General features: G+C 44.7%; 2 protein-coding genes across 2 annotated transcripts in view; one reads left to right on the forward strand and one right to left on the reverse strand.

The window, feature by feature from the left end:
* Positions 1–533: 533 nt before the first annotated feature.
* Positions 534–5468, reverse strand: GCM2 (glial cells missing transcription factor 2; the record flags this gene model as incomplete). The annotated part of the gene is made up of 5 exons (XM_082014936.1): positions 534–1418; positions 1649–1774; positions 3288–3400; positions 3770–4022; positions 5427–5468. 5 exons carry the CDS (start codon positions 5466–5468, stop codon positions 534–536), a joined length of 1419 nt encoding a protein of 472 aa, XP_081871062.1.
* Positions 5469–7159: 1691 nt separating this feature from the next.
* Positions 7160–17363, forward strand: part of SYCP2L (synaptonemal complex protein 2 like) — a gene marked incomplete at its 3' end in the record, with an annotated part of 28471 nt that continues 18267 nt past the window's right edge. Inside the window, exons 1-14 of the mRNA XM_081996457.1 lie at positions 7160–7674; positions 7762–7872; positions 8465–8596; positions 9897–9921; positions 10938–11023; positions 11156–11244; positions 11346–11380; positions 12127–12269; positions 12742–12794; positions 13154–13199; positions 13988–14080; positions 14170–14230; positions 14660–14853; positions 15663–15723. Coding sequence (XP_081852583.1) covers positions 7441–7674; positions 7762–7872; positions 8465–8596; positions 9897–9921; positions 10938–11023; positions 11156–11244; positions 11346–11380; positions 12127–12269; positions 12742–12794; positions 13154–13199; positions 13988–14080; positions 14170–14230; positions 14660–14853; positions 15663–15723 — 1363 coding nt within the window. The 5' untranslated portion in view covers positions 7160–7440. The remainder of the gene's footprint in view (positions 7675–7761; positions 7873–8464; positions 8597–9896; positions 9922–10937; positions 11024–11155; positions 11245–11345; positions 11381–12126; positions 12270–12741; positions 12795–13153; positions 13200–13987; positions 14081–14169; positions 14231–14659; positions 14854–15662; positions 15724–17363) is intronic.

Genomic DNA, 17363 nt, shown 5'->3' on the forward strand with positions numbered 1-17363 from the left:
AGGTGAACTGACCCTTCAGGTGAATTATTCTGCAAATTGCCTTGCTTTTGTTACTTTTATTTCTTCCATTTTCTGTAATTTCTTTCAGTTGACTATAATCTATAGCCACTTTCCTTTATCTTTTCCTCCCCCCCCACTACCTGGTGAGCTTTTTTTTTTTTTTAACAGATGGAGCATTTTCTCTCAAAGCTGGAGGCACCTGGCAGGAGTTGTGGCTAGAAGCAGATTGCACCCCCCGTCAGAGGATGCTGTTGACCTCCAGAGGTGCCGTGCCTCCATGTTGCCTTCTCCCAGGCATGTTTAGGGCTCGGCTCCTTGTGCCATTTTAGAGATTAGGTGGGGTTGGTCTGAAATTGTGTGAAATATGTTCACTCAGCACAGCTCTAGAAAGGCACTTTCTGGGGATAATTTGTTGTGATGTACTGCTTCCTCACTTCTCCTCAAATCCCAAACCACTGGGCTTAGCATGCACATGGACAGCACGAGAATGTATTTTTCCATTTGCATCTATTTGCCATTTAGGCAACATTTAGTCAATACTCGGCATTCTCAAACCTTAAGGTCTGGCCTTCCTGCTCAGCATAGCTGTTCCCTGGCAGTGGCCCATACCGATAGGTCTCCATGCTCTCGGCTGGTTCAGACTTCGTGGGGACTGGGTCATGCTGGTAGAGCAATGCCGACTTTATCATCCCAAAGTCTTCTTGAATCTTCATCCCTGAATAGATAGCGCCCGAGACATTTTCTGCCACGTGGGTATAGCTCTGAAGATTTTTCATATCGCAGAGGTTGTTGCTGTATTTCAGCGCAGATGGCTTGTAGGCCTGGTAGGACACCTTGGTGGTGGTTGTGATGACAGTTTGCAATGGCGGGGCTATGGGAGAGGGGCTGGGACCATACCTGCAGGGGTAGTCCCCACCATAGTAAGAGTGGTTCACGCTTGTTTGCATCTGTCCGTAGTCACTCCGGTCTCCGTTGCCAGTTTTCCCCCAAGCTGGTTTCAGCCCGTAATGTCTGCTAGGATTATCAAAGCTCTTATCATGGGCGGTCACAGCGTTGTAGGGAGATCCATTCAAACCAAGGGGGTCGGCCTCAATGGCAGGACTTGTCAGATCTTTGTAAAATGTTGGGTAAGGGCCGGAGCTTATAAAGGTAGGGACTCCAAACTCGTAGCTGCATGGCCTGGGCACACAGATCCTTGGATTGGGGTACTTTGGGTATAGTGATAGCTGGTCCTCTTGGAAGCTGGCCGAGTCGTAAGATGTTTTGTAGAGGTCAGTGTTGTTTTGCAGCGAAGGGTAAGACTGAGCTGGAATCGAAAAATTGGTGTCTGCAATGATACCAACTCCTTCTGGGCCATCCATGCAGGGCAGATTCTGTAGGTTATTGACATAGCCGCCACTGTCGTGGTACCTTCCTGCCTGCAGAGGACAAGTAGACATTTGAGATTTGGGAGTTGATACTGCCCACACACATGTATACTTCTCAACACTTGTGCTATAGCTCATTTCAGCCCCAAATGAACAGATGTAGCATCATGTAAAGTTTTGATTTTCTCTGGGATCCCCAGTACATGCTTATGACACCTTTTTAATTGACTAAAAATCTTCACTTATAACACCTTTTTAGTTGACTAATGACTTTGGCTTACTTCTGAGTTTAGAGGTCTCTTTTTCTGGGAATGGTGAGAAGAGGATATTTGCTTCTTAATTGCACTTCGTCTTGCCTCTGCCTCCAACTTACTCTCTGGCCTGGGGTGGTCATGGACTCCTTTAGCCTAAATTAGGATTAACAAAGAATTAGATGTGAACTGGACGGCAGTAAAAGAAGAGAAAATGCAGTAAGGAGAATGACAGCCACAGCATGTTCTACAGTTTGGCACAAGAGAACAGGGAGGAGAAATTAAAGAAAGAGGAGAGATTACATTTTAGAAAATTAAAATACATCATGATTTGCAGGTAGATAGAAGTAAGAAGTGAGGGAGAAGTCAGTGAGGACTGCAGAGCTACAAGGCTGGGTGATGAAGGAGCAAAGGTGTTACCTACATCTGTGACATTCAGGAGTAGTTGATCAGAACCAAGAGGGAAAAAAAAAAAGGATTATAAATTTAGTTTGGTTGGTTTTCTGCAGTCCAGGATATCAGTTCTGCTTTATAATAGCCGCTGCTAAAACAGCATAAATAGGCTTTAAAGATTTTTGACACCACCAGATGACAAATATTCTCTACTCTGAAAACAATAAATGCCATCTTGAGTAGGACTGAAAAATATACCCTGGAAAGCCATCCAAAGATGCTTTGAAACATCTGTGGCTGCACAGATTTATGTATCCAAAGCTCTATTGACATATGATAAAACAATATATTCTACAGGGCCTTACCCATTGTATTTCCCTACATGAACCTGCATATAGTCCCTAATACAACGTAGGAAACTTAAAACTGCTTTTAAAATGCTGTCCTTTCTCAAATAACAATTATCTTCTAAGTGAGGATTTATTATCTATTTTGATGGAAAAAATCTTCAGGTTTTGCATGTCTGTAAGACTATCTGAATAAGAAACACCCACCAAAACCCATGTGAGAATTTGGGAATGTGGCCAGCTTGCCTCCATTTACTGACTGGAGAACAGAATTCACTGCAGTTTGGGTCAGGAGAAAAAAAAAAAATCAAATCATCCAACAGAGAATGTAATCTCTTCTATGAAACAGAAGCTTTTTGTGAAACTTTTGTCCTAATGTTGCTAAAGAAGAACAAATCAACATGAAATTTCAAATTTTATCTTTCTAAATTTCCTTTTTCCTGGCAAGGTTTAAAATTCTTTTAAAAATCAAAGGTTATTTCACATGAAGTGGAATTTTCACACTCAAATTTGTGCAATTGAAGTGAGGCTTTCCTTTCCCATTTATTTAACAGAAAATAAATATTAGGTCCTTGGTGAGATTCAGTGGTCAGACATGCCAGTGTGCAGGGCAACCCTTTTACTCATATTTGTGTACTGTAATCAGGAGAATTTTAGACATCTGTAACGACGTTATAGTTAAAATTTAATATAGTTAACCCTCAAGTACTGCTTTTAAAAAGACAGCCAAGTGTTATTGTTTTATTTGTTCTTGCCATGTTTGTACTACAGAGGAATTCAGTCACGGAGCAGAAATCCACTGTGCTCAGTGTTACACAAAGAAAAAAAGGGGAGAGGGGAAGAAATCTCTATGTACGTATAGATATAATTTTTATACATAGATGTAATCTTTATATGTGTGTGTGCACGTGTGTATGCATGCTTTTTACCTGGAAAAATATTGCTTTGCCATCAAGCCTCCAGAAGTTAGTGACTGGATAGCCACTGTGTCCTCGGCAAGGAATCAGCTCAAGGGCTGAGTTACAGTTCGGGCAGGCTTTCTCTGCGAATAGAGAGGAAGAAACTACTGAAGACAACGGTTAAAAGTGAGGGTGTCATCTGAGAGTAAACAGAGCTCAAGAGCAGCCTTCACTGAAATTCAGATTAAAATATGGTATTCAAGGAAACACAACATAGACTACTGAGTGTAACCGAATCGTGCAGACTAGTGCTGTATATTTGGTATAAATGCCAACGAGTGAAGGGACTGTAGATCCATTTCCCCTAAAATATTTAGAGACAGACAGATGTTGATGAGATTTAGAACCGAATATATTCGACACACTCATTGCAATGGGTGATGCGAGCTTAGAAATCAGCTGAAAGAAACGGGTTGCCTTGGGCGTCCCGCCTCCCTTCGGATGCCTCTCACTTTGCTGCTTCTGCCGAGCCTTGTCGCATATGGCGGGGCGAAGCTGCAGCCTGGCTCCGCTGGGCAGCGCGCAGCTCCGGGCGCACACTACCACCCCCAGGCAGGACTTCTTGAGGATCTGGCAGTTGTGGTTGTTGGTGTTGCGCATGGCCCAGCCGCTGAGGTGTCTCTGCGCGTTCTTCTCCTCGCCGGAGTAGATGAGGCGCACGTAGCCGTCGGGCCATTCCTGGAAGGCGTCGAAGTGCTTGGGCTCCTGTGGCAGGGCACACGGGGTTGGGAGAGCAAGGCAGAGAGGAAGAGAGCAAGAAAGTATTAGCGGGATATTGCACACTGATGGTTTTGACCTGTTACAAAATACATAAGGGAAAAAAAAGGTGTTTTTTTTCTATGGCCACCCAAGCAGCAGGAAAAAAAAAATTACTGAGACAATAGCTTATTCAGAAATGTTCTATAAAAGGGGAAAGGCAGTCTGAGCTTCCATGTCTCAGAAGAAAATCAGGATCCTTTCTTCTTTTGCATCATGATCTGCAATAATATGGTCTGTTGTCACAGATGCTTCTTTGCAGTGAGGTTACCCGGCTGTAAGGCATCAGCCTTGTTACCAGAGCTTACTGACTGGTCTGCCACCGATGGCATTCAGACAGAACAGAAACCACCCTGCTCATGCATGCTATTAAGTTCTCCTTGTCGTGGGATCATGCACCTGCAGGCTGGAAGCTAGAAGTTTTAGCTAAGGAATGGATTCTTAAAGTGCATCTGAGTTGAATAAGGCTGCTGCCAAAAAAAAAAACCCAGAAATAAAAAAATTTACCATTGCAAATATATTTCCAATATATGCATAGTGGTTCAGAGAAAGAACATTTAAATCTGGGATATCATGGCTTTCAGGTGTATATTTTTCAGGAGTATATTTTTACTGAAATATAATTACCAGAACAATAAAAGAGTGACTAAGATTTTAAACTCCAAATATTTACAGTGCAAGTAAAGAGTTCCTGCAACACTTGTTTAACATAAATATATGCCACCTGTGAGCAAGCCCAGTGAATGCAGGTAAGCTACCAGTATTTACAGCATTAGGCCATTCTGTAATTGCATCTGGTCCACAAAATTAAACAAACTCCAAGATAAAACAAGTTGTGAGTTAACAATGCATTTGGAGCTCACAACTACAAAAAAGCGGAGTGCTCATTGGCAGTGAAGTGTCACATCAACAAACCAAGGAAACATTTAGATAGCATGAATTATAGTAGCAGAAAACACTCAATCCAAACTTCTTTTCTACATTTCTTTAACGTAGAATGAATGTAGAAGGAATGTAGAATGAATGTAGAATGAATGTAGAAGGAATAAAGGAGAAAGGAAAACAGCCGAACAGTGGAGCTGAAGATTCTTTTAGGAGTTCATACACAGCTGGGCACAGCTGTGTATCAAATCCAGATTTTTACTACAAGTAATTTCATAAGGACTAATGCAGCCCGTCAAGACCCAGATAATTACATCTGAAAAGCTGTGGGAGAAGTAAAACAGCCATAAAACGAAGCTTTGCTCAGAGAGAAGGTATTGGTTTTTTGCCCCCCCTGTATCCAAGCCGCCTGGCCCCGCGTTATAACTGGCCGGAGATTTTTGCACCGCATCCCCATCCCCGCCCCGGTACCTGCGGCAGTTTAGGGTCGTTGATGTCCCAGGTGAGCTTCATAGCGGGGGGCTTTGGTGGCCGGCGGTGGCGACTCCCGCTTTTTTATGGGGTCGGGACGTCCCCCGGGGTGGGTGTGGGGGTCCCAGCCGGCCCCACGGGCGGGGCAGCACCGCCGCCGCCCCCGCACCTGGGCGGGCTCTGCTTCCCCCACCGCCCCCCAAGCGGGCTCCGCTGCGGTTACCTGGAGGTGAGGGGGAGCAGCTGAGGGGGTCTATGCTCGAATTCCCACCCCTTCAAGCAGCCGGGGCCGCGACCTCCGCAAATTTGAGCCGGGTCTGGAAGCGTAACCGGGCAGCGGGGCCGGAGGGGTGCGTACCCCTCGCCCCGGCGGGGCGGCCCCTAACCGTGGGTTCGGGGCGGAAAGCTGCGGGGGGCAGTTAAAGGGCTTGTTGCACACAGGGCCCGCCGCGCCGCAAGCGCGCGCCCTCGCCGGCTCCTCGAGTGGGGCCGGGCGCGCGGGTGAGCGCTCTGCGCTAATTCCGCGGGGCCTCCCCGGCGCGGTGCGCGCTGCGGCACCCGGGGTTTAAAGCGCAAAACTAGAGCCGGCGCCGCCTTGGGGGTCGGCGTTATTCGGCTTGTTAGAAAATTACGGGGAGTATTTTTTGTTCCCGCCTTCTTTTGGGAAGAAATAGCCGATGAGGCTTTTTTTTTTTTTTGGGGGGGGGGGGGCGGGATTGGCTTTTTAGCTCTCAGAAAGAAAAAGACAAAAAAAAAAGTGGTATGCATAACGTGATAGGGACGGGCCGTTAAATGCCTAGTGCTGTTTTTAGGGTCAATGCTTTTAAACGATCACACCTGTCCTGAAGGGTTTTCCCATCTCGCTTCCCCCCCCCTCCGGTCCCCTATTCAAAATTTAGCAAACTTTACCCTTAGTTTTGCAAAATGATCCACCCCCGCCCCGTAGCAGAAAACACCGTCTCTGACCCCGCTCCCCGGCAGGGAGCAGCCCCCCCTCCCCGGGGCGCCGGACCCCCCTCTGTGCCCAGCTGCTCGGAGGGGCTGCGGGGGCCCTGCCCGCCGCCCAGCTGCGGCTGCGGGGCGGGGGAGCGAGGCTCGCTGCTTTTTTTTGGTCCCCCTTCTCCCCTCCCTGCCCCAAGCCGGGGGACAGAGGTTTGATGAGAGAAGGAGCAGCAGCTGGGAGCTGCTCCGAGCCTCTTTTCCCCAAACGTCGGGTGTAACCGGGGCGTGGAGAGGGGGCGAAGCAGCCCCAGCATCTTCGGCTGCGGCTCCCGGGCCGCCCCCACGCGTGACATGGCCCAGGTAAGCGCTGCTCCCCGCGGATAGGAACGGGATATGCAGCGTGATCTCCCACCTCTGGGGGGGGACACCCGTGAGGCTCGGCCAGACCTTTCGGTAAACCTCCAGTTTGGAAGCGTGGGGGGATTTTGAAACTTTCCTTGCGAGGGCGGGGGAAGTACGGAAAAACAGCCCTTTAGGAAAGATGGGTTGTGTAAACGGTCCTCTGTTTTTAGGCAGAAAAAGTTTTGGGGTTTTTTTTCTGTGTTTTTCTTTCCCTTTTATCTTTAAAGGAAGAAAAAAGCAAAGAACGGAATAAGGAGGTGAATGGCAACATGGCAGCCCGACCAGAAGACTATGTAAATCTCTTTTAAATGCATCCTTAGCTTTATCTTACCAACATATATATATATTTAAAGGTGCATTTGTAGATGGATGTGGGATGACCTAGAATTTTTAGTAATTTAATGTAATGCGGGAAGTGCAGCAGACCCCTTAATCTCTTCCTTAGTAAGTGGGAAGAAATGATTGTAATAGTTGCGGGACACGGTAAGAATTACAAACTGAGTGTACTAAAGGAGTTGCTTATTATTATCCTTTAAGATGCCTCAGTTTCAAAGACTGTCTCTTTTGGAGATTAAGACAGATGTTTCACCTTTCAGATGTAACAGTAAAATGAAAGTAGAGAAAAAAAATGAAGTAAAAACAAATAAACAAAAAGCCTACAACTTTTAAAATGGCATCACAAGTATTTTCTCACGATCAGTGCTGCAACAATTCAAATGCCCACTTATTTTACTCGCTAGCTGTCTGCTTCCCCCTCCCTCCGCAGCTCGAGTCGCTTCTCACTGATGCCTTTAAGGGGAAGGGATTTCAGAAAATAAGCGAACTGCTTCAAGAGGGAGAAATAGAGCCTCCCCAGAAATATAGTGAATCCCTCTTCAACCAGCTAGACAAAGCACTGAGAAAGGCGAGTACCGTAAATACTCTTAACCATCTTAATGCCCAGCTCTGTGGGTATCAGACTAATGAAGTGCTGTGCTCTCCATTTCTGTAGGAGCTGGACAAAAATGCATTCCAGAATGTTTCGCTGCTGCTGAAATGTATTCAGCTCTACTTTAAAAGTGACCTTGAAGAAGGGACGAGTTTGTTTATTGAGCAAGGACTGGTAGAAAAGATGAGTATAATACTTTATACAAGTTACTAATGTGATTTAAGGTTGCTTGTATCAGGAAAAGAACTCCAAGGAAGTGGGAGCTAGAGGATGGCTTGTTGGCCACGCAGAAATGAAGTATTTTTTAATATATTGCATGAGCTAAGTGGGTAAATAATGTTTACTTTCATTGCATTACTTCCAGTTTAGCAGCTAACATCGTGGCTTCACTTATTACCTGACTTAATGGGTTTGCGGGTTTTTTTTTTAATCTGGCAATGGAAGGAGAGGATGCCACTAGCAGCGTGCATTGTGTCGAGGAGGTCCTGAGCAGCACGAGTGGGTGCCTTGAGAGGAGAAAGGAGGACAAAAGGAGGTCTGGGGAGGGAAGGGGGATAAGTCCTGCTGAGTGGGTGTAAGGGTGGCACTTTTCATGTACTCCTAGTAAAATTCGAGCTCCTTAATGCTGTGTAGCTTTTGACACAGTACATGATTCTGAAGTTCAAGGACAAAACCCCCCCCAAAAACAACCACCCCAAAACTGCCTATGTGCATAAAGTTTCCTGCAGATATATCTAGTTTAAGGATTATTAACTCTTCTTCCCAGGTTTTAACTGATTCTTTTAACTTTTACCTGGTATCTTGGTTTGAAAGAGCAAGAACATTTGTGATCCTCATTGACCCAAACGAGAATAAATTTTTGATGTTACTTCTTGAAGACTTCTTTGACTCTGCTTTGGTATGTACGTACGTTAAGAGGGCAGAAGGGTTGCCTTTATTGGATAAGAAAGCCATTTTTCACTAACAGCTTTCTGCTAAAAATTTAGTAATTTATGCAGACCTTGTGCTCTAGCACTGAGCCTGGGAGGCAGCTCAGGTGGTGGGGATGGGCAGTGCCCAGGAGCCTGCTCTGGGCTGGCGTTGGGCTGAGGTTTGACACACCTGGGAGAAGCTGCTGTGGAGCTGCAGCATTTTCTCATTTTCTTACATGAAGCCAAGTGTTTGGTTTTGGAGGAAAACATGCAAGAAATTCTGATGCATTTTGTAAATGGAAGTTTTTGTGCTGAAGCCCTTGTTTAAAAACAAGTTACTGCCACTGCTGAGCTGCACCTTATGTGCAAGTGTTTTTGCCAAGGTGGTCCTGGAAATTTGTTCCTGTGGTGTTTGAAACAGCTGATTTGCTTTTAAAGAATAAGCTGCTTACAATTTTCATTCAGGTTTCTGTTTTAAATATTCATTACTTTAAAGGCATTGGAAGCCTAGTGATGTAAATTTTCAGTAGAAAGAATACTTTTAGCTTCTTTCCCCAAGCTGTTCCCCCAGCCTCGTAGTCTGTAGCTTACGGGATCTGTGTCAATTTGTGCATCAGAATTTATTTGAATGCTTATGAGTCTTTTTAGGAGACTTGATAAAAGATATTTGAGCAAAGTCAAATTTTCTTCTTCCTTTACTTACCACATTAAAATTATATGAAATACTCTATACATTAATTATTTGTCAAAAATTTGATTTCTTTGTCTTCCTGGTCCATTTCTTTGATATGCTTTCACTGTGGAGGATGAAGTGGGATTTTTTTTTTTTTAATTCATGTTGTGGTTTGTGTGGGGTTTTTTTAATTTTTATTTTTAATTTTCCTGGAGGTACTTCAGCTTCAGGTATCATATGTTATGATATCTAGTACTGTAGTGTGTAAATGTAAAATGTGTTTTTACATAGGCCCATATGTGTAATAGGTTATGAAGCAATGCCACGATGTGGGTTTTCCAGGGAACCTGAGGGCACCGCACTCTTGAGCGCTCCTGAAATTCCCCAGGGGAAGTGGGTGCTTTGCTCCCTTTACCCTCCCTGCATAATGCCAACCTGTATGATCGGGGTGACCATATGTGACATACCTGTATCAGGTGGCAGTGCTTTTTCTGATGTGGGTACAGTAATTTTTTTTTATGCTGTGGTAGCCCCTGAAAGGTGGGAGCATTTTGATTAGGGCTGTTCTTGGGTTGTGGTGTGTTCATGAAGTCTTCCTTTGCTTTTTCCATCAGGTGATTTGCAGGTGCAGTAGTGAAGGTCAGTATTGTTTTCCCTGCCATTCCTACATATCCTAAACCTCAGTCTTGGGAGCACATTTCTTAATTCTGCTCGCACTCTTTCTCTTCTCCCCGCCACTCCCTACCTCCTCCTCCCTGCAACGTTTTCTTTAAATCCTCCCGCTAATTTCCCTCCAGTTAACGTTCATTAACATTTACATTGGTGCACACAACCTTTTACTGTTTCCCTTTGCTGCTTTTGAATATGCTGGGGGGGGTGTGTGGAAATCTAGCCGTGGTACCTTGCTTAAACGATCGGCATCAAGTATTTCGCTTGCTGGGAGTACGTGGTGCAGACGGAAGGCGTTCAGGCCGGCCAGCCTGCTCTGGCGCACCTCTTCCTGCTGCCTGCAGACCTTATTCCCTTGACGAAGGCAGCCGCCTCCGCAGAATGACAGGGTAGCTCTGTCAGCCGTCCCGGCCAGGCGGAGGGGTGTCTGTCTGTCTCTGGCTCATTTCGGCGGCGGGATTTCTCTCGGTGGCCGCAGCTGGCTTTCCACTCGGGCCAGGGAGCAGGCGCTTTCAGGAAGAGCGAGTGTCCGTGTGCCCAGAGATCCAGGCTCACAAGTCATGTAAAAATGAAGCATGACATTGTGGGCTGGGTAGCCTGAGCTTATTCGTCCTTGTAGCTTGTTCTAGTGGTCGCAGAGCGGGCACAAGTGTGTTCTGGTTAATACTCTAGTGGTTTCCTCCCACTTTGTCAAAAACTGTATATTATGGATTTATCTGTTGTGATTAGTAAGTGGCTTCTCCTTTCTGTACCTATTTAAATAGTTACCCAGGTCAGCAGTTAAAGTATCTGGAGCTTTTTTTTACAGAGGAGCTAGAAGTTCCCTTTTCTGTCTAGGACTAGATGGTTGCCAAGCTTTATTTAAAACTGAATCCCCAGCTGGGGTATTCTTACTACTTCAACACCACAAACTGTAGTTGCTTCAACTGTCTTTTATACAGAGACCAGCTCATTCCTAGCTGTAACCTTGCAAATGATTTTTATAGGGAAGAGAAAGCTGGTGAATTTATTTTTACCTGAACTAGGGCATCTAGTGACGGAAGAAGATATTTGCTGCGCTCTGCGGCAGGAGGTAAGACTCCTACTAGGAGAAGAAAATACACATACATGCTCACACAAGCGCGTGTCATTAGATAAAAAGTGGAAAAATATGTTACTGAATTCTTTCCCTTCCTGTTCTGCCCCTTCCTTTGTGGGGGGAAAGGCTTTGAGGACCCTCAACTCTATACTCGACAGTGTTCCGCGGGAGGAGAGAAAGAAATTCCCCCTGTCTCAAGAGATGTGCTCGCTCACGTAAGTGGCTTTCCCTCCAACTCTTGTTGCAGAGAAGAAGGTGTTTAGCTGCAGGAGTTAAAGTTATTTCCACTTTAACTTGTTGCATTATGTTGTTTCAGGAAAGACCTTGCAAAAACTATACTGGAGGTTGGTGGTAAGAAGTGCTTAGTGGTTATTCTTATGAAGCTGGCGTTTTCTGCCTCTACTTCATCTGCTTATTATAGACTAATTATAATTGAAATTATTTCCTTGTAGGTAGTTTGGTTTGGGGGAGGAAAATCAGATGGTACTTTAAGAAAATATTAATAAAAAATTGTTAGGTGTAACAATGCATTAATTCTTTCTGGTTAGTATTAGTAATTGGTATTGACTAATAAGAAAAGCTGAACTGATATATGTAGAAAGGTAATTAGATCAGCTTGCATGTTTACAAAGTATGCTTGCTGTTAGTCTTTTAAAAAACAGATTTTAACCACTTTGCCACGATATGTGCGAACTTCAGTTAATAAGTTTTATAGCCTCTTGAGGGAAATCTTGTTTGTTTTTTCTCCTAGCAATAACACTTTCTAGGGTGTTACCGTGGTAGGTGCAATATAACTTAATCGTAGTGAGTTAGTGATGAGGCTTTGCTCTCATCCCCTCCCTGATCCCCAGGAACATCTCCCGACACAGACGCGTGCGTCGTGGGTAGCAGCGCTCGGCGCCTTGGCCCGGCTGAGCCGGGGGAGCTGAGGATGCCTGGAGCTAACGCTTGGCGGTTGCCCTCCGCTGTTTTCCTAGGTGAAACTGGAGCTAGCCAATAACTACGACAGTGTAGTGTATTTGTGTAAGAGTAGCAATGCTATAACCCTCTGATATGCTGGGGGGGATGTTTACCCTCTGCTTCTGTTTACCATGTAGATTATGACCTTCAGGTTGCCCTTTCAGAAGCAGTTTGTAGGTTAATGACAAAAAAATGGAGGGATGACCTTGTTCACCACTGGTTTGAAGATAACTATCTTGCTGAAGCTTTCAAAGAGATCAAGGATAGAGAATTTGAGACGGTGAGGGTCCTTACTTTGAAAACAACATGCTTGACAAGTCTGCATAGGGGCTAGTTTTGTTTGAGTTCAGTCAGGATGTCCTTGTAAGAATTTTCTACAAAACTGATTTTATGAATACACGAAGTTATATACACAAAGTTATTTAGTTATTTGTGGATGGTGGGGTTGTTTGTTTTTTTTTAAATCTGGCAAATGTAACATGGCATATTGTTAAAATAACTCCTATTTCTAAGGTATTTTACTTCTAAAGCATGAATAAGTTAATTTTTGTGGTTTATGTTTGGAGGCTTGCTGGCCGTAAGTTGGGTTGAACCATTTGTAGTACCTTGAGTGTTTCTTCCCCGATGGCCTTCAGAATCACACTGACTAGTTAAAAACTTACAACTGGAATAGAAGTTACACAGCCCAGTAGAGTAACTCTTTGCAAAGGAAATGCAGCCTGTTTTTTAATAAGATGTCATTTGTCTTGAAGGACTGCAGAAAATTTCTCAACCAGCTAAATGAAAGGCTTGGGGATGAAAGAAGGTAAGCTGTGAACCAACAGACTGGTGCTGTCACTACTGCAGAGGGGAAAAACTAGGATTATAAACAGACTTGGGTTATGTTCTGAAGAAAAGGATTTACATCACATATGTGAATAATTAAGCTCTTAAGAAAGAGATTTTATTCATTTTAATGGTGGTTCTTTTGAAAGTAAAATCAGTGAAGGCAATGTATCATTACTAAAATACAATATTCTCTAAGCTTCTCCAAGTTTAATTTGCTTCTAGGAATTTATTAATTCTCTTTTGAACAATAAGATTAATAACAAATCTTAATGATTTCCTTTTGTAAAGTTGGACTCTGATGTTGAATGTATCATGTGAAGTCTGCTTTTCTTCCAGAGTCTATTCATTTCCTTGCATATCTGCTTTTGCTGACATGAACGAGGTAATGGTCCTGAACACTGTGACACACCTTCCCTGCAGCGTTACCGCTGTTAAAATGTTACTTTCTGTGGCACATGGGCTTTTTTTCCTCCTCTTTCTCATTAAAGACCATAATTTCCTGGAGTGCAGAATGTAACCTTCAATCCTAGCTGGAAGTTTGCTTGTTTGTCACTTAGCTCCCAACTTACCGCTGCTGACTTTGCTTTTGTATCAGCCGAATGATAGAGGCAGTGCTTCTCTTCATGGTGATGGCGGAAGAGAGATCTCTTAAAGAGAAACAGGAGGACAGGACAACTCTGATTCCTCTGGCAGAGCTGCTCCCAGACTGCCAGAAAACAAGATTAGCCCGATGCCCGCGTAGGAGAGGTCGTAGCCGCAGTTACAGATCCCGCAGATTGCTTTACTGGTCTTTAAGTACACGTATTTGTAGCACCATTCCCGACAGTTGCATCGAATCAAAACCACGTCAGTGGAAGGCTGGTTCCGTGCCTCTGCTTATTTCAGGTGCTCAGAAACACAGAAAACTTTCACGGACTCTTTCCCGCCGCAAACGTGTGGTTGTTCGCAGACTGCCTTTCCCTTGGCTGGTGCAGAGGGGTGTCTGACTTTGGGTGGGTGGGTGAGCAGCGGGCTGGCAACTCGCAGGTTGATCCAACTCTTATTTCTGTAAGGTATGCATATGTAGGGCAACTTTTTCCAATTTTTTCTTGTTAAAGAAACCTGAGATTGATACAGCAGTTGTGGGGTTTTTTTTCTGGGAACGGCAGCGCTGCTGTTGTACTTCCCCAGGTGAAGAAGCCATCGGATGAGAAGCTGGAGGAGTTCTGGATCGACTTCAACGCCGGCAGCCAGAGTGTGACTTTCTATGTGGACAGTACCGAGGTAACAGCGAAGCCCAGCTGGCTTTGCGTTAGCCTAACGCAGTGGGTGCTTGCTCAGCCCTTCTGATGTGGTGGCTTTGGTTTTCAAAGGGTGCTCTTTGGGACTCTGTGAGGTTGTCGAAAGAAGCAGTCAGCAGTTACAGCCTGAAGGGTAAGGTTTTCCAACTGGTGTAATCCTCTGCCTGGCTGTGGGCCCACAAGACACAGGGAGTCAACCTAAAATCTCACCATCACCGAAGAGAGGTTCTAGGTCTCCCCTTCTCCGTCGTGCACTTCGATGGTCACCTTGCACCAGCTCTGCTTGTTGGACTGTCTGTGGGCCTGTTTAGCACAACAACCTACCCTCCCTACCCAAGCAGGACATGTTGAGGGGTCTGTTCATAGATGTGCTCGGGAATAGCATAGTCTTCTAGATCCAGTGAGAAAGAAACAAGTGAGCACAGTAATTGGAATAGCATGGGCAAGATGTAAAAGAGACTGTTTTTAAAAAAAACCCCAAACACATTTAAAAGTTTTTGGGGTGATAGACTGAATGTCTTGCTCTAAACCAGGTTTAACTGCTTTTTTTTTTTTTACGCAGAGAATGATGGAGAAAAGATTGTTAAAATTTATATGAAGATGCCTGCTACTTTTAACAAAACAGAAGCAACAAAAATAAAAATATCTTTCAGTGCTGAGTTTGAAATCTTAAGTATACTTAGAAAAGTCCTGGGAGATGAAAAAATGATGGTAAGCTCTCAGTGTGAGTTATTTTTCTTTTCTAAACTATATTTTACTTGATATACACTGGGAAAAAATTCTGTGGGTTGTTTTTGTGGATTTTTTTTTTTTTTTTGGTGTGTGTCTGTTTATTATATATCCGTCTTCCCCTTGAGGATTTGTGACTCCCTGTATAGATGTTCTTTGCTTTGGCCTGAAATAGAGATTCGAGACTTTAGGAAAGAAGTTTCAAGGGACTCAAATTCATGGTTTAGAAGCTAGAAGGTTAAACTGGTTTTAAATCAGTCAGTGTGCGATGGCTGCTTCTGCTGAGTTGCTGAATTAGTAAATAAAGACTATGGCATTTAATTGCCTAACCTGAAGTATGAATGTGCTCTTATGTTAGATCAAAGTGTTATGTTGCACAGGATGAACAAATTTTGACACAAGAATGTGGAGAAAAGAGGTGTGACAAGACACAAATCTTGGATTGACTTTGTAGATAGTGCTTCTAGATTAAAAGTGGTGTACTTTTGAAACTTCAAATTTTTAATAAGATAATGTAAAGACATGGGGATGTGTGTGACTTTTTCTGTTAAATGTTAATGTGGTTAATTTTTGAACTTGTGATTTATCCACAGACCACAGGTTTTGCAGAAAATCTTATGTGACAGTCAATAGTCATACTATTGTGGCTGTCACTTACCCTTGCAGGAGCTGAGATATTTCCAAATGGTCAACTCAACTAGCATCCAGTGATGTGCTGATTATTTGTTGCTGGTGATAAACAACTGCTAGTTTTGTTATTAAGTAGCTGACTTTACTAGATAAGGATTCTACTTTTTTTAAGGTCACTTTCACATGAGATTAATTCACACCAACAGATAAATGTGGCTGAAGAGGAATCTGTCCACGCTGGGAAGCAAGCCAGGCAGAATGAAGCAGGTGGGTTTTTTAATTATTATTTTATTTTATGAAGTCTAAATAGTTCACTTTTAAAATGAGTTTCTGCACTTGCAGTCCACAACTTGCAGTTAACCATGTTTTAAAAAAAAAAAAAAAAGGCAATCCCAAAGCTCAATCTTCTACTGTTCATATCTCGTGAGCTTGGTAACTGGTGTGTTTGGTGGATGCCGAGTCCCTCTAGCCCAGGGGGTGAGGATGGGGCGCGGTGGCCGTGGGCTGCAGGGATTGCAGGGGAACCACTGGCGGAGGCTGGATCCGTGCGCTGGCAGGTAGCCTGGCAAGGCGCGTCTGGGCTGCTGGCAGGACCTCTGACATGCAAAGGGTGTGCAGGAGTGTTTCTCCACCTGCGGGTGCGGTGGGATGCACCCATCTGTCTTCCCCTCCTTGCCCTGTGCGTGGCTCCTGGTCTGGCTGTGCAGATGCCTGTGGGAGACTCCCCACGGGAGAGGACTGTGGCATTTGCGTGCCCATGGAAGCACAGGTCCTCTGATGGACCAGCGCTTGCACCTTGGCACTTGACGTGCTCTCCTCGGCGTAGCAGGGGTGCGCGTGTGGTGGCGCGGCCTCTACCAAGGCTTCCTGCAGGGAGGCGACTTCCGTTTCTTTCTGACAACATGTCGCCATAGCGAACGGTGTCCTCCGGTCCTGTCGGCCCACGCAGGGTGGACGATGCCTGGAGATGGCTGGTGCTGTTGTGGAAGTGCAGCCGAGGGAGCAGAAATGCTCACCTGTGGTCCCCGTTTGCAGAGGGAGACGAGCGGCACAGCTCCTCTCTGCAGGAGGTGACCCGCTGCCGCGCGCAGCGGCATCGTGGGCGCCGCCGTAAATGTGTCGCGTCACAGGGCTGCCTGCGTGCGCCCCAGCTACAAACGTAGCCACCTGCCTTACGGTAGGAAAGGCTCACAGCTGGACTTGCAACATCTCCCTCCCGCCAGCCTACAGCCCGTGCTTTGTATTTGTTTGAATTGGGCACATTGAATTTTCCATGATCAAATGGTGTCATTTCCCGCACCACCGGTGAACATCTCCTGCAAGATGTCTCCTTCCAGGATCGTTTGACTGAGTTTAATTTTGTTCCAAATGTGATAGATGTAGAGGGAACACAGAGCCTGAAGTAGAGGTGTGACAACTGGGTGCCTGACCCAAAGGAATGTCCAAGCCCAGCAATGGTCTGAGGGGAAGAGAAAATAGCTTCTTCCTTTCCCTTTATCCTGCTCTGACATTCTTCTGCAAGTCCCTACCAAGGCCATGACCCACAGTTTGAGGAAAACCTGCTTTCAGCACAAAAGCAAGATATGCATGACCAAAACTGATCATAAACAGGAAATGTTTCCTTGGCTCAATTTCAGTACCATATTAATTTGGATGTGTTTTTTTTCCGTACAGTGACTTTTTACTTTTTATTTTTTAAATTTATTTTTCTGTTTGAAGGCTGGGTTATGTCCTTGCTGCAAAACCGGCTGTATTTCTGTTTTTAAAGTTATTACTCTTTCTGGTGTAACTTGCTTAACAGATATTTCCACATCTTCTAAGATGATGAACTCACAGCTCTTTTTCTACTGCTACCACCCACTGTCTTGGAAATGAATCACAAGTTTGAAGAGCTCTTAGGTAGCATT

Source organism: Phaethon aethereus, assembly GCF_964289735.1.
Source record: "Phaethon aethereus genome assembly, chromosome: 2".
NCBI lineage: Eukaryota > Metazoa > Chordata > Aves > Phaethontiformes > Phaethontidae > Phaethon > Phaethon aethereus.